The 12,631-nt window shown below is 46.2% G+C and overlaps 2 protein-coding genes across 3 annotated transcripts in view; one reads left to right on the top strand and one right to left on the bottom strand.

Annotated features, from left to right (window-relative positions):
- Positions 1-5,091, top strand: part of LOC130189263 (epithelial membrane protein 2-like) — a 17,474-nt gene extending 12,383 nt beyond the window's left edge. For both annotated transcript variants that reach the window (XM_056408042.1, XM_056408043.1), the window contains exons 2-5: positions 2,724-2,811; positions 3,228-3,336; positions 3,656-3,796; positions 3,890-5,091. In XM_056408042.1, coding sequence (XP_056264017.1) covers positions 2,724-2,811; positions 3,228-3,336; positions 3,656-3,796; positions 3,890-4,050 — 499 coding nt within the window. In that variant the 3' untranslated portion in view covers positions 4,051-5,091. The remainder of the gene's footprint in view (positions 1-2,723; positions 2,812-3,227; positions 3,337-3,655; positions 3,797-3,889) is intronic.
- On the bottom strand, positions 4,594-10,822 carry LOC130188601 (germ cell-specific gene 1 protein-like). Its single transcript, XM_056407002.1, has 5 exons — positions 10,528-10,822; positions 6,960-6,993; positions 6,026-6,114; positions 5,788-5,899; positions 4,594-5,526 (listed from the first exon to the last, which is right to left on the bottom strand). Exons 1-5 carry the CDS (start codon positions 10,820-10,822, stop codon positions 5,130-5,132), a joined length of 927 nt encoding a protein of 308 aa, XP_056262977.1. The 3' UTR covers positions 4,594-5,129.
- Positions 10,823-12,631: the final 1,809 nt, after the last annotated feature.

The raw sequence follows: 12,631 nt of genomic DNA, 5'->3' as shown, positions 1-12,631 counted from the left end.
CACCTGGCGGCGGCCCGACAGGAAGTCCAGTATCCAGCTGCACATGGTAGAGTGCAGGCCTAGACCTCTGAGCTTGGTGTCGAGCTTGGCGGGAACAATAGTGTTGAACGCTGAGCTGTAGTCCACAACCAGCATTCGCACACAACAGTTCCTCCCTCCAGGTGGGAAAGGGCGGTGTGAAGTGCCATGGCAATGCGTCGTCGGTGGATCTGTTTTGACGATATGCAAATTGCCATGGGTCCAGCGTGGCAGGCAACATGGAACAAATGAAGTCCTTGACCAACCTCTCAAGCATTTACTGACAATCGAGGTGAGGGCTACGGGTCTCCAGTCATTCAGGCAGGTTACCTTGGGGTGTTTGGGGACAGGCACAATGGTGGACATCTTGAAGCTCTCAGGAACAACAGCCTGGGACAGGGAGAGGTTGAAGATGTCTGCGAAGACTCCTGCCAACTGGTCTGCACATGCTCTGAGGCGGCCCGGGATGTGGTCGGGACCTGCCGCCTTCCGGATGTCCACCCGCTTGAAGGCTCTGCGCACGTCAGCCTCTGAGATGATCAGCAGGCTGGTCTCCTCGGGCGGCGCTGCCTTCGGCGGGCTGCCGTTCACGTCGAACCGAGCAAAGAATGTATTTAGCTCGCCTGGGAGGGAGGTAGAGGAGCTCTCTTCACCGCTGGTTCTCCCTCTGAAGTCCGTGATTGTCTGTAGCCCCTTCCACACACCTCTCACGTCATGGCTCTTGAGCTTTTCCTCCACCTTGTTCCTGAACTCCCGCTTGGCAGAGCCGATGGTCTTACGGAGGTCGTAGCGGGCTCTTTTGTATTCCGCCATATTCCCGGAGTCAAAGGCGGTGTTACGCGTGCGGAGTGCAGCGCGAACATCGCCATTTATCCACGGTTTCTGGTTGGGATAAATCCGAACCGACTTGGTAGGAACAACGTCATCTATGCATTTCTTGATGAACCCGGTGACTGAGGACGCGTACTCACTGGCGTTGTTGTCCGACGCGACCCTGAACATATCCCAGTCAGCACGTTCAAAACAGTCCTGTAGCATAGACTCCGATTGGTCCGACCAGCGTTGCACTTCCTTCACAGCGATTGGTTGTTGCTTAAGCCTCTGCCTGTAGGCGGGGAGTAGTTGGATGGAGCGGTGGTCCGATTTGCCGAACGGTGGGCGGAGGAGGGCTTTGTATCCATCCCGGAAGGGAGTGTAGCAGTGGTCGAGAATCCGCTCCCCCCTCGTGTTGCTTTTTATGTGTTGGTAGAACTTCGGGAGAACTTTCTTCAGGTTCGCTTTGTTGAAGTCCCCCGCCACAATGAAAGCAGCCTCGGGGTGCCGACTCCTGCTCGCTGATCGCCCGTAGAGTTCCTTCAGCGCTATGTCCGTGTTAGCTTGAGGCGGAATGTACACAGCAGTTACGGTGACTGCTGTAAACTCCGCGTAGCCAGAATGGTCGACACATGAGCATTAGGTACTCCAGGTCCGGGGAACAGAACGACTTGAGAGTATGTACATGACTTTGGTTGCACCAAGATCTGTTTATCATGAGACATACCCCCTCCACGATCTTTACCAGAGAGTCTTTGTTCTGTCCGCGGTGGGCGGAAAATCCTGCCGGCTCGATGGCTGAGTCGGTAACCTCCTCCGACATCCATGTCTCCGTAAGGCAGATGATGCAGTTGTCCTTAGTTTCCGGTGGAATTGAATACGAGCCTGTAGCTCGCAGCTTATTGTCCAAAGACTGTACATTTGCCAGTAAAATGGTGGGTAGTGGGTCGATTGGCTCGACGTCTCAGCCTAACCAGCACGCCAGCTCGCTTCCCCTCCGTTGGCGACGTTTGCGTGAGATCGCGCCTAAAATGGACGGAGATAGTTCCGCTACTGTTCCTGGCGGGACGTCCGAGTAAGAGTTGAAAAACTCTGGTAGGCGGCGAGCAACTGCCGATCCAATCTCCAGAAGTGTGCATCTGTCGTACGTTAACTGGCTGCTAACGTTTTGTGCAAAAATAGTCGCAATAAGAAGAATAAATAACAAAAAACTACTACAAAATCCGGGAGCTCGCAACACAGCAGCCATCACGTACGGCGCCATACATTCCAACCAGGGGCCGCGCGCCGTTGCTCATGGGCGACGGCAGCGTGAGCGGAGCTGTCATTAACGGATGAAGGGGGCAGGAAGTGTGGAGCCTTTGTTGTTGGCTACTACGCTTCTTTCTTCTCATAGTAGCTGCCAACCTGTGTGTGTGTGTGTGTACGCTTGTGTGTGTGTGCGTGTGTGTGTGTTTCCTATTGTGTTGAGTGTGAGTAAGCCCTTCAGTTGTATCCGTCATGCATAATAAAAAAGTGGAAAGTGGTGTAACAAGTTTCCCCCCTCTCTCTCTGTCTCTCTGTCTCTCTCTGTCTCTCTGTCTCTCTGTCTCTCTCTGTCTCTCTGTCTCTCTCTCTCTCTCTCTCTGTCTCTCTCTCTCTCTCTCTCTCTCTCTCTCTGTGTCTCTCTCTCTCTCTCTCTCTCTCTCTCTCTCTGTCTCTGTCTCTCTCTGTCTCTCTGTCTCTGTCTCTCTCTCTCTGTCTCTGTCTCTCTCTCTCTCTCTCTGTCTCTCTCTCTCTCTCTCTGTCTCTCTCTGTCTCTGTCTCTCTCTGTCTCTGTCTCTGTCTCTCTCTCTCTCTCTCTCTCTCTCTCTCTCTCTCTCTCTCCCCCTCCCTCCCTCCCTCCCATCCAGCACCGTCAACATGCTGATCCTCCTCGCCGCCATCTTTGTCCTCCACATCATCGGCATCATCCTCCTCCTGGTGGCCACCATCGACAATGTGAGTTCGCCCGGCGCCGAGCGCCACGCCAGCTCCTCGCGGCCTCGGGGCTCTCGGTCGCTTGGCGCCCGAATCCCGGCAAAAAGAGTCGAAAAGGCCCGCGAGCGATTGGCTGCTGGACCCCCCCCCCCCCCTCACTCCTCCTCCGTCTTCACAGGGCCACATATTTGTCCCGCGGTGTCACCGAGGTGTCAGTCAGGCACGAGATTCTTGGTCGAGTCGTAGTTATTGATACTGAGTGAGACCCGAGGAATGCCCCCCCCCCCCCCGAGACATGTCAAAACACAGGCTGAACACACACTTTGACTTCTCTCTCTCTCTCGCCCAGTATTGATTCATGACCTTCCCGCAGCGTGTCAGGGAGCTCGTCCGTGTTTATTGAGTGTGAACTGATCTTCTGCCCCCCCCCCCCCCAGGCCTGGTGGATGACCGAGGGCCTGTCCACTGACGTGTGGTTCCGGTGGGTGCAGACGAACGGCGTGTGGAACACCACCGACATCCCCACCGGCTTCCACTACCCGACGGGTAGGTCCGGCCCAGCGGGTCAGGGGATGGAGGGGGGGGGATGTTTAACTTTAACTAAGTCACACAATGTTTCATCCCATCGCTGTAGGACTTAGCCGGGGGCGTTTAGTTTGGGGTTACTCCGACTTTAGACCTTCGAGACGCGGCGTGCTTTAAAATCCTAAAATATTTGTGCTTGTGTTGGAATGATCACACACAGAGGAGGACTGGGTGTGTCAGGAGATGATGCTCTCTCTCTCTCTCTCTCCTCTCTCTCCCCGTCTCTCTCTCTCTCTCTCCCCGTCTCTCTCTCCGTCTCTCTCTCTGTCTCCCCCTGCAGACTACCTCCAGGCGGTGCAGGCCAGCTCGGTGTTGGCGTGCATCTTCTCCATCCTGGGCATCTTCGTCTTCGTGGCTCAGCTCTTCACCCTCCCCAAAGGAGAGCGCTTCACCATCTCGGGCATCTTTCAGCTCCTTGCCTGTGAGTGTCCTTGCCCCGTTTGCTTTCCTTCCCTCTCTCTCTCTCTCTCTGTGTGTCCTTCACTGACGCCCCTCCTCGTTTCCTTCCCTCCAGGCCTGTGCATCATGATCGCAGCCTCCATCTACACCGACAGATTCCACCTCGACGAGAGGTTTGGCTGGTACGGCCACTGCTACATCCTGGCGTGGATCTCCTTCAGCATCACGTTCATCTCCTCCATCACTTACTTTGTGCTCCGCAAGAAGACAGCGTGAGACGGACACTAGCACCCCCCCCCCCCCCCACCCCCGGAGCCTCTGGCTGGATCTACCCTCCCAGCTGAAATCTGGGTGTTTTTTAAAAAAGTCGCAGACGGTGTAAAACATGTTTATATTTGCCTCGTCGTGGACGTCAGATTTGAGCCGTTAGTGTAAATTCAGCTTCAGATAAATTACCTCTTGACCTCTCAGATACACACCGGTGTTTAATTGAGCCCGCTGTCCGGGTCCCACGCCTGGCGGGGGGCGGGGGGGGGGGGTCACTCTACTCCAATCAATCACGTGTGTATTTGGGGTGGATTTCTAAGGCATCGACAGATTATGAATTATTTGTGTTGTTAATTTAACAAAGTTTGCCTTATAAATTAAGATCTATCCGTGTTGCTGGCTTTTAACTAAAGGCAGGTTGAAGAGTCTAATTTGCGGTCTTTTGTTGTTGTTGTTGTTGTTGTTGTTGTTGTTCTAATGTACATTTACGAATGGATGAGTGTTGGATAAAAAGGGGCGACTTTGAGATTTTTGTTTATCAATTTTTTTCCCGTTATATTATTAGTTTATTTCATTTCTCTGATCATATTTTAAATAACCAAACACAGTGACAAAAACGTGACCCGTGTGTGTGTGTGTGTGTGCGTGTGTGTGTGTGTGTGTGTGTGAGAGAGTCAATGTGAAATCAGTAAAATAATACAGCAGCTTTTGTTCTGTAACATTCTGTCATTAGGGGTACTAGTGTCGTCATGACAACCACGGCGGCCGACTTGAACTCATTTTCTGTCCGGGCCATTCCAAAAAACAATATTTGAGAATATATGAGAGACCCTGAGTCCCTCCAGCCTCGTTTTATGACAGTAAATCCACTCGTACAACATCTTCCTGGCGGTTGCTCTGTGCGAGGCGACCCGTGAGATATCATTTGTAAATACGTCTTGTTTCCCAGAATGCTCTCTGTGTCTAATGCTGTTTTATTTTTGCTACTGTTATTGCTCATTATGGGAGGCAATGACAAGGATCTTTATTAAAACTTGATTTTCAACCAAATTATCGACGTTGTTTTTTCTTCTTCTTCTCACCGAAGATCAAAAGGTCTTAAAATGTTTTGTTAAGTTTCGATTGGCCGAAACAAAACGTCTGTAAAAGCCGCTCCTGCTGTAGAACTCCTCCGGCCCGCGGCGGCTCTCCTCGTGTCCCGGCGGGCGGACGGAGAAGGTCGGGGTGGGCGGCGGCGACGGAGAGGGGAGGGAGAGGCGGTGGAGCGAGGGAGGAGGGAAGGAGTGGTCGCGGGGGAGGGGCAGGGAGCCGGAGTGCTCGTAGTAGGGAGACAAGTGGGAGATCCGGGGGGGAGACGGGGGCCCGGCCGGCGCCGCCGCGGAGCGAGGCGGCAGGAGGCCGGAGCCGGGCCGCGGCGCCGCCATCAGCACCTTCTTGGTGTAGTTGTTGAGGGTGGAGACGCCGGTGAAGGCGAACCACGCCACGCTGACGGAGACGGAGAGAGGCGGCTCAGAGCGGGTCGTCATGGGGACAGGGAGGAACTCAACGACTCAACAGGAAGTCGGAAACTCTTCCCGCCTGAGCAACGGAAACGTCCAATACTCCGAGAGAGGAACACGACGGCCCCTAGCCGAGTGGACTGAGGGCCCCAGACTGCTTCAGTTTCAATCAGGCCTCATTCCTGTGTGTGTGTGTGTGTGTGTGTGTGTGTGTGTGTGTGTGTGTGTGTGTGTTCATTCGACTCACTAGAAGGCCCACGAGTATCCGTAGCTGTGAGGCTTGAAGTCTTCTGGTCCCATCGAGGCCGTGGTCTGAAACACCTGCATGAAGATCATGTGACCCACCATCCCAAGCAGGCCTGGGAACACAGCGTGGGGGGGGGGGGGAGACACGCCGGACCCGGGGACGCCGTTTAAAAACAGGGAGACTCTCGTCACACCGGGTCGTTTCGATGTTGTAAATAAACAAATACGCGGCGGCGTACCTCCGAGGACCGTGAAGACGGCGGCGAAGGCACCACGCCCCCACGCACAGCTGACCGGACAGCAGCGTGCAGCTGACCACGTACATGATCTCCAACGACAGGGACAGCCACATCATCGCTGAGCGGGGAGGAGGAGGAGGAGGAGGAGGAGGAGGAGGAGGAGGAGGAGAAGAGGAGGCCGGGCTCAGAGACGGGTGAAGGTTTGTGAAGAAGAAGACGATGGAGGACGTGATGAGGGCGCCTACCTTTTTGAGATCCAGGAGTCGGCGTGTGAAAGCCCCGACACTTCTCCGCTCGGGGAATGAAGAACAAGCTCGTGATGTAATATGTGAGCTTCATGAATCAGGAGAGAGCTCCTGGACCCGGGGTCCCCACACTTCTTCCTGTGAGGGCCACATGACTCGTCCCTTCTCTGATGGGTCAGTTTGTAACAGATAAAGTGTGACGATCACAGGGTGCCTAAATGTAAACATGTATTGTTTTCCAGAAAGCCACACATAACCAAATATTAATAACCCTTTCAATTTTTCTCTTACCTAACCTTTTCGCCATTAATCCGTTCTATTTGAAAGGGGCTAGTCCAGGATTTGCGTGGCCAGACTGAAAAAAAATCATAATGCGTCTCTAGTATTGTTTAGGGGGCCGGGCCGAATGTGGAGGCGGGCCGTATCCGGCCGGCGGGCCTTAGTTTGGGGACCACTGTCCTCGAGGAACCCAGAGGTGGAGCATTTAGGGTGCTCACACCGTCAATGTAAATGAACTCTGCATCACATTCCTGTGTGGAGTGTCCACACAATAAGAATAAAATAAGACTGTCTTTCATTTCTCGTCTTGATTTTTGACTTATTCCCCCCCCTCTCCACCGGCAGAGCTCCCGAAAGAGGAGGAGCCGACAGCAGCGACGCCCCTTTGAGCTTCTCTGTGGCTTGTTTACCGAGCGGCTGTAATCTGAGAACCGTATTTGGCTCCTTTAACGATGAAAAGATGAACGCGCGAGAAAAAAGATTCAACCAGAGCAACAAACAAAAGGAGGGAACGAAGACGAGGTTTCCAACACGTTTGTGTTTTACTCCTCCCTCCTGAGCCGGTGCTGTCAGAGTGTCGTATCGAGGGAACGGTTTGCATAACGTTTAAAAGCTTTAAATGAACAGATAGGAGATTATGGGATTTGTTAGCTATAAATCTGGAGGGGCGGGGCTTAGAGGGAACCTCAGCAGCACGTGGTGACACTCGGTCCGTCCAACAGAGAGATTTTACTTTTTATCTCCAAAATATGAAATACTTTTGAGAGTATTTTGTCACAGTTAGCAATGAACAGAAGCAGCTCTGCTTCTTCACGGCTTATTGGCTCATTAAACATCTGTTTACAGCTGCATTACGGGATTTGGCTCTAAACTCCAGTGGACCAAAAACAACACAGCTTTCTTCATGTGCTCGACTCTTTGCATTGTATCCGGTGATTTTAAAGTGTTTACAGCACGTTCCTCTGTGTGTGTTGTTTTTATTCTGTCTACATGTGTGTGTTGTTTTTATTCTGTCTACATGTGTGTGTTGTTTTTATTCTGTCTACATGTGTGTGTTGTTTTTATTCTGTCTACATGTGTGTTGTTTTTATTCTGTCTACATGTGTGTGTTGTCTTTATTCTGTCTACATGTGTGTTGTTTTTATTCTGTCTACATGTGTGTGTTGTCTTTATTCTGTCTACATGTGTGTGTTGTCTTTATTCTGTCTACATGTGTGTGTTGTTTTTATTCTGTCTACATGTGTGTTGTTTTTATTCTGTCTACATGTGTGTGTTGTTTTTATTCTGTCTACATGTGTGTGTTGTCTTTATTCTGTCTACATGTGTGTTGTCTTTATTCTGTCTACATGTGTGTGTTGTCTTTATTCTGTCTACATGTGTGTGTTGTCTTTATTCTGTCTACATGTGTGTGTTGTCTTTATTCTGTCTACATGTGTGTGTTGTCTTTATTCTGTCTACATGTGTGTGTTGTCTTTATTCTGTCTACATGTGTGTGTTGTCTTTATTCTGTCTACATGTGTGTGTTGTCTTTATTCTGTCTACATGTGTGTGTTGTCTTTATTCTGTCTACATGTGTGTGTTGTCTTTATTCTGTCTACATGTGTGTGTTGTCTTTATTCTGTCTACATGTGTGTGTTGTCTTTATTCTGTCTACATGTGTGTTGTTTTTATTCTGTCTACATGTGTGTGTTGTTTTTATTCTGTCTACATGTGTGTGTTGTCTTTATTCTGTCTACATGTGTGTTGTCTTTATTCTGTCTACATGTGTGTGTTGTCTTTATTCTGTCTACATGTGTGTGTTGTCTTTATTCTGTCTACATGTGTGTTGTCTTTATTCTGTCTACATGTGTGTGTTGTCTTTATTCTGTCTACATGTGTGTGTTGTCTTTATTCTGTCTACATGTGTGTGTTGTCTTTATTCTGTCTACATGTGTGTGTTGTCTTTATTCTGTCTACATGTGTGTGTTGTCTTTATTCTGTCTACATGTGTGTTGTCTTTATTCTGTCTACATGTGTGTTGTCTTTATTCTGTCTACATGTGTGTGTTGTCTTTATTCTGTCTACATGTGTGTGTTGTCTTTATTCTGTCTACATGTGTGTTGTCTTTATTCTGTCTACATGTGTGTTGTTTTTATTCTGTCTACATGTGTGTGTTGTCTTTATTCTGTCTACATGTGTATTGTCTTTATTCTGTCTACATGTGTGTTGTCTTTATTCTGTCTACATGTGTGTGTTGTCTTTATTCTGTCTACATGTGTGTTGTCTTTATTCTGTCTACATGTGTGTGTTGTCTTTATTCTGTCTACATGTGTGTGTTGTCTTTATTCTGTCTACATGTGTGTGTTGTCTTTATTCTGTCTACATGTGTGTTGTCTTTATTCTGTCTACATGTGTGTTGTCTTTATTCTGTCTACATGTGTGTGTTGTCTTTATTCTGTCTACATGTGTGTGTTGTCTTTATTCTGTCTACATGTGTGTTGTCTTTATTCTGTCTACATGTGTGTTGTCTTTATTCTGTCTACATGTGTGTGTTGTCTTTATTCTGTCTACATGTGTGTGTTGTCTTTATTCTGTCTACATGTGTGTTGTCTTTATTCTGTCTACATGTGTGTGTTGTCTTTATTCTGTCTACATGTGTGTGTTGTCTTTATTCTGTCTACATGTGTGTGTTGTCTTTATTCTGTCTACATGTGTGTGTTGTCTTTATTCTGTCTACATGTGTGTGTTGTCTTTATTCTGTCTACATGTGTGTTGTTTTTATTCTGTCTACATGTGTGTTGTCTTTATTCTGTCTACATGTGTGTTGTTTTTATTCTGTCTACATGTGTGTGTTGTCTTTATTCTGTCTACATGTGTGTTGTTTTTATTCTGTCTACATGTGTGTTGTCTTTATTCTGTCTATATGTGTGTGTTGTCTTTATTCTGTCTACATGTGTGTGTTGTCTTTATTCTGTCTACATGTGTGTGTTGTCTTTATTCTGTCTACATGTGTGTGTTGTCTTTATTCTGTCTACATGTGTGTGTTGTCTTTATTCTGTCTACATGTGTGTGTTGTCTTTATTCTGTCTACATGTGTGTGTTGTCTTTATTCTGTCTACATGTGTGTGTTGTCTTTATTCTGTCTACATGTGTGTGTTGTCTTTATTCTGTCTACATGTGTGTGTTGCAGTGCATTGAGCGCTCCGGGCCAGCGTACTTGATAAATCACTCACATTAATTCCCATGTTTAGAGCTTGTGTGTATTATTATTATTTTTATTATTATTATTATTATTATTATTATCATTATCATTATTATCATTATTACTATTATTATTATTAGCATTATTATTATTATTAATCTGAAACAGGGGTGTCACAGAATCACATTTCAAATGAGTCCAGCTAACATTAGCAGACAGTTGCTAACTATATGAACACATCCAGCAGATGTGGGGCAACATCTGGTTCATCTGGTGTTTATCTCTGTTCTGGGTCTCCACCAGAGACATCTGGATCCTTAGGGGCTGTGTGTATGTTAGGGAGACTCCAAATGCAGCTGTGCATGATATAATTGTTGTGAATCCTATTAACCTTTCATTCTCCGGGTTTATAATCCGTAATTGAGTCATGCTGCTAAAGTCTAAATCTCTGCGAGCAGCACACACACACTGATGATAATCCTCTTTGGGGCCGAGCACACACACATACACACACACACACACACACACACACACACACACACACACACACACACACACACACACACACACACACACACACACACACACACACACACACACACACGTACACAAATACAAATTAACACACTTCATCCCACCACCTTGGACCGCCTCCTGTGACCTACTTCCTGCCCGTGACAGACAGTTGGCCTCCCATCCTCGTCTCACTTTGGGGGTATCGTGCCGTAGAGGTCATAGAGGTCACGCTCATTAACCCCTGTGCATTGTGGGGTTTTTCCACCCCCCCCCCCTCTTACCCGCCGCATCCACGTAGATGTCCTCCTCGCAGATGAGGAACAGCCCCGTGTGGAAGACGGGGAAGACGAAGCGGTCGTCTCCGGTCTCCCAGGAGAACTGGACGGTGGAGGAGTTGGAGACGCCGGGCACCGGGATGCAGTTGCTGAGCTTGACGGGCGAACACAGCGGCTTGGGCACCTTCTGCCGGCCCTCGCACCAGTAGGAGGACATGAGGGCGAGGCCGCCCGTGAAGAGGGACACCACGGTCTGGACGAAGGAGAGGCGGGGGGAGCGCAGCTGGCGGAGGAACGCCATGGAGGGAGGGGGTTAAAGGAGGGCTGGTGGAGGGTGATGGGGGGTGGAGACAACACACACATGGTCAAAACCCATCAAAGAGTAGCAGGAGGAACTGAATACCAGTGTAATCATGACTTTATTATAAGCGCAACTCCACTCTCGCCTGTCACTAAAAATATCGCCTGTTTCCAAGGAGAAGGAGGTGTCTGAGGGGAGGTGGAGGGGAGCCGTGTTGGACATGACTAATCACATCGACAAGGAAAAGAGCGTGAAGGAGAAGTCGGCACACATCCGGTGATCGGTGGTCGGACAAGGCGTCTGAATCAAGAGTAACACAGTTAACATATATATTATCCGTCACCATGGAAGCCAGAACCGCTGAGCACTCGACGTCAAGAGGGAGGAGTTACGTTTGAGTGGGTGAGAGAAGAAGAGGAGAGGAAGAGAGAAGCACTCACCTGCTTCAGCCGCTCTTACTTGGTACCTCGTCCTCAGTTCCCTCATCGAGTTCAGCGTAGAACATCCGGCTCCTCTTCCTCCTCTTCATCAGACACTGAGAGGAGCACTGACCTCAGTGAGCAGACTGTCGGTCTTTATGACACACACACACACTCTTCTTTAATCCATCCTCACAGCTTGTCTGTGTGGTGATCAGTTCGTTCTCCTCTCCTTACCTTTGTTTTTTCAAGTGAAAGCAAAACGACCTTGAAATGAATAAACGTGTCAGATACAAACCAGAGAACTTGATGTAGAACCGAGTTTATGCACCAATTTTCACTGTCGATTAATATAATTATATTAATTGTTTAGCCATCACTGTTAATTATTTCAATTACTTATCCATTACTTTTAACTAATTATTTAAACATTACTTTTAACTCATTATTTCACTTGGTAAGACATTACTTTTAACTAATTCTTTAAATTATTAATCCAATACTTTTAACCAATTGTTTATACATTACTTTTCACTAATTATTTATACATTACTTTTAACTAATTGTTTAAATTATTTATACATTACATTTAACCAATTGTTTATACATTACTTTTCACTAATTATTTATACATTACTTTTAACTAAGTATTTCAATTGTTTATACATTACTTTTTAACAATTATTTAATTTATTTATTCATTACTTTTATTTAAATTGTTGATCCATTACTTTTAACCAATTGTTTATACATTACTTTTAACTAATTTATTTATTTACACATTACTTTTCACTAATTATTTAAATAGTTTATACGTTTACTTTTCACTAATTATTTAAATTGTTTATACATTACTTTTAAACATGTTTTAAATTTATGTATTCATTACTTTTAACAAATTGTTTATACATAACTTTGAACTAATTATCTATCCAATACTTTTAGCTAATTATTTATATTGTTTATACATTACTTTTAACTAATTATTTAATTTATAGATTACTTTAAACTAATTTTATATACACAACTCTTATCTAATTATTTAAATGATTTATACATTACTTTTAACTAATTATTTATAAATTACTTTTAACTAATTATTTTAATTGTTTATACATTACATAAAACTAATTATTTAAATTTCTCATCCATTACTTTTAACTAATTGTTTAAATTATTTATACATTACTTTTAACCAATTGTTTATAATTTACTTTGAACTCATTATTTAAATCATTTATCCATTAATTGTAACTAATTGTTTATACCTTACTTTTAACTAATTATTTCAATTGTTTATACATTACTTTAAGCAAATTATTTCAATTGTTTATACATTACTTTGAACTCATTTAAATTATTTATCCATTAATTTGAACTAATTGCTTAT

This window comes from Pseudoliparis swirei, chromosome 23, assembly GCF_029220125.1.
Source record: "Pseudoliparis swirei isolate HS2019 ecotype Mariana Trench chromosome 23, NWPU_hadal_v1, whole genome shotgun sequence".
Taxonomy (NCBI): domain Eukaryota; kingdom Metazoa; phylum Chordata; class Actinopteri; order Perciformes; family Liparidae; genus Pseudoliparis; species Pseudoliparis swirei.
The sequence above is the reverse complement of the archived record's forward strand: the minus strand, read 5'-3'. Positions and strand labels throughout refer to the sequence as shown.

Bases quoted from the DNA above. Each gene is read 5' to 3' on its own strand.
- LOC130188601 (XM_056407002.1), bottom strand. From the start codon at position 10,822: ATGGCGTTCCTCCGCCAGCTGCGCTCCCCCCGCCTCTCCTTCGTCCAG. The intron at 6,994-10,527 runs GTAAGAGGGGGG...TCATCGTTAAAG, and splicing joins CATCTACGTGGATGCGGCGG to GAGCCAAATACGGTTCTCAG. The intron at 5,900-6,025 runs GTACGCCGCCGC...CTGTGTTCCCAG, and splicing joins CGTCTTCACGGTCCTCGGAG to GCCTGCTTGGGATGGTGGGT.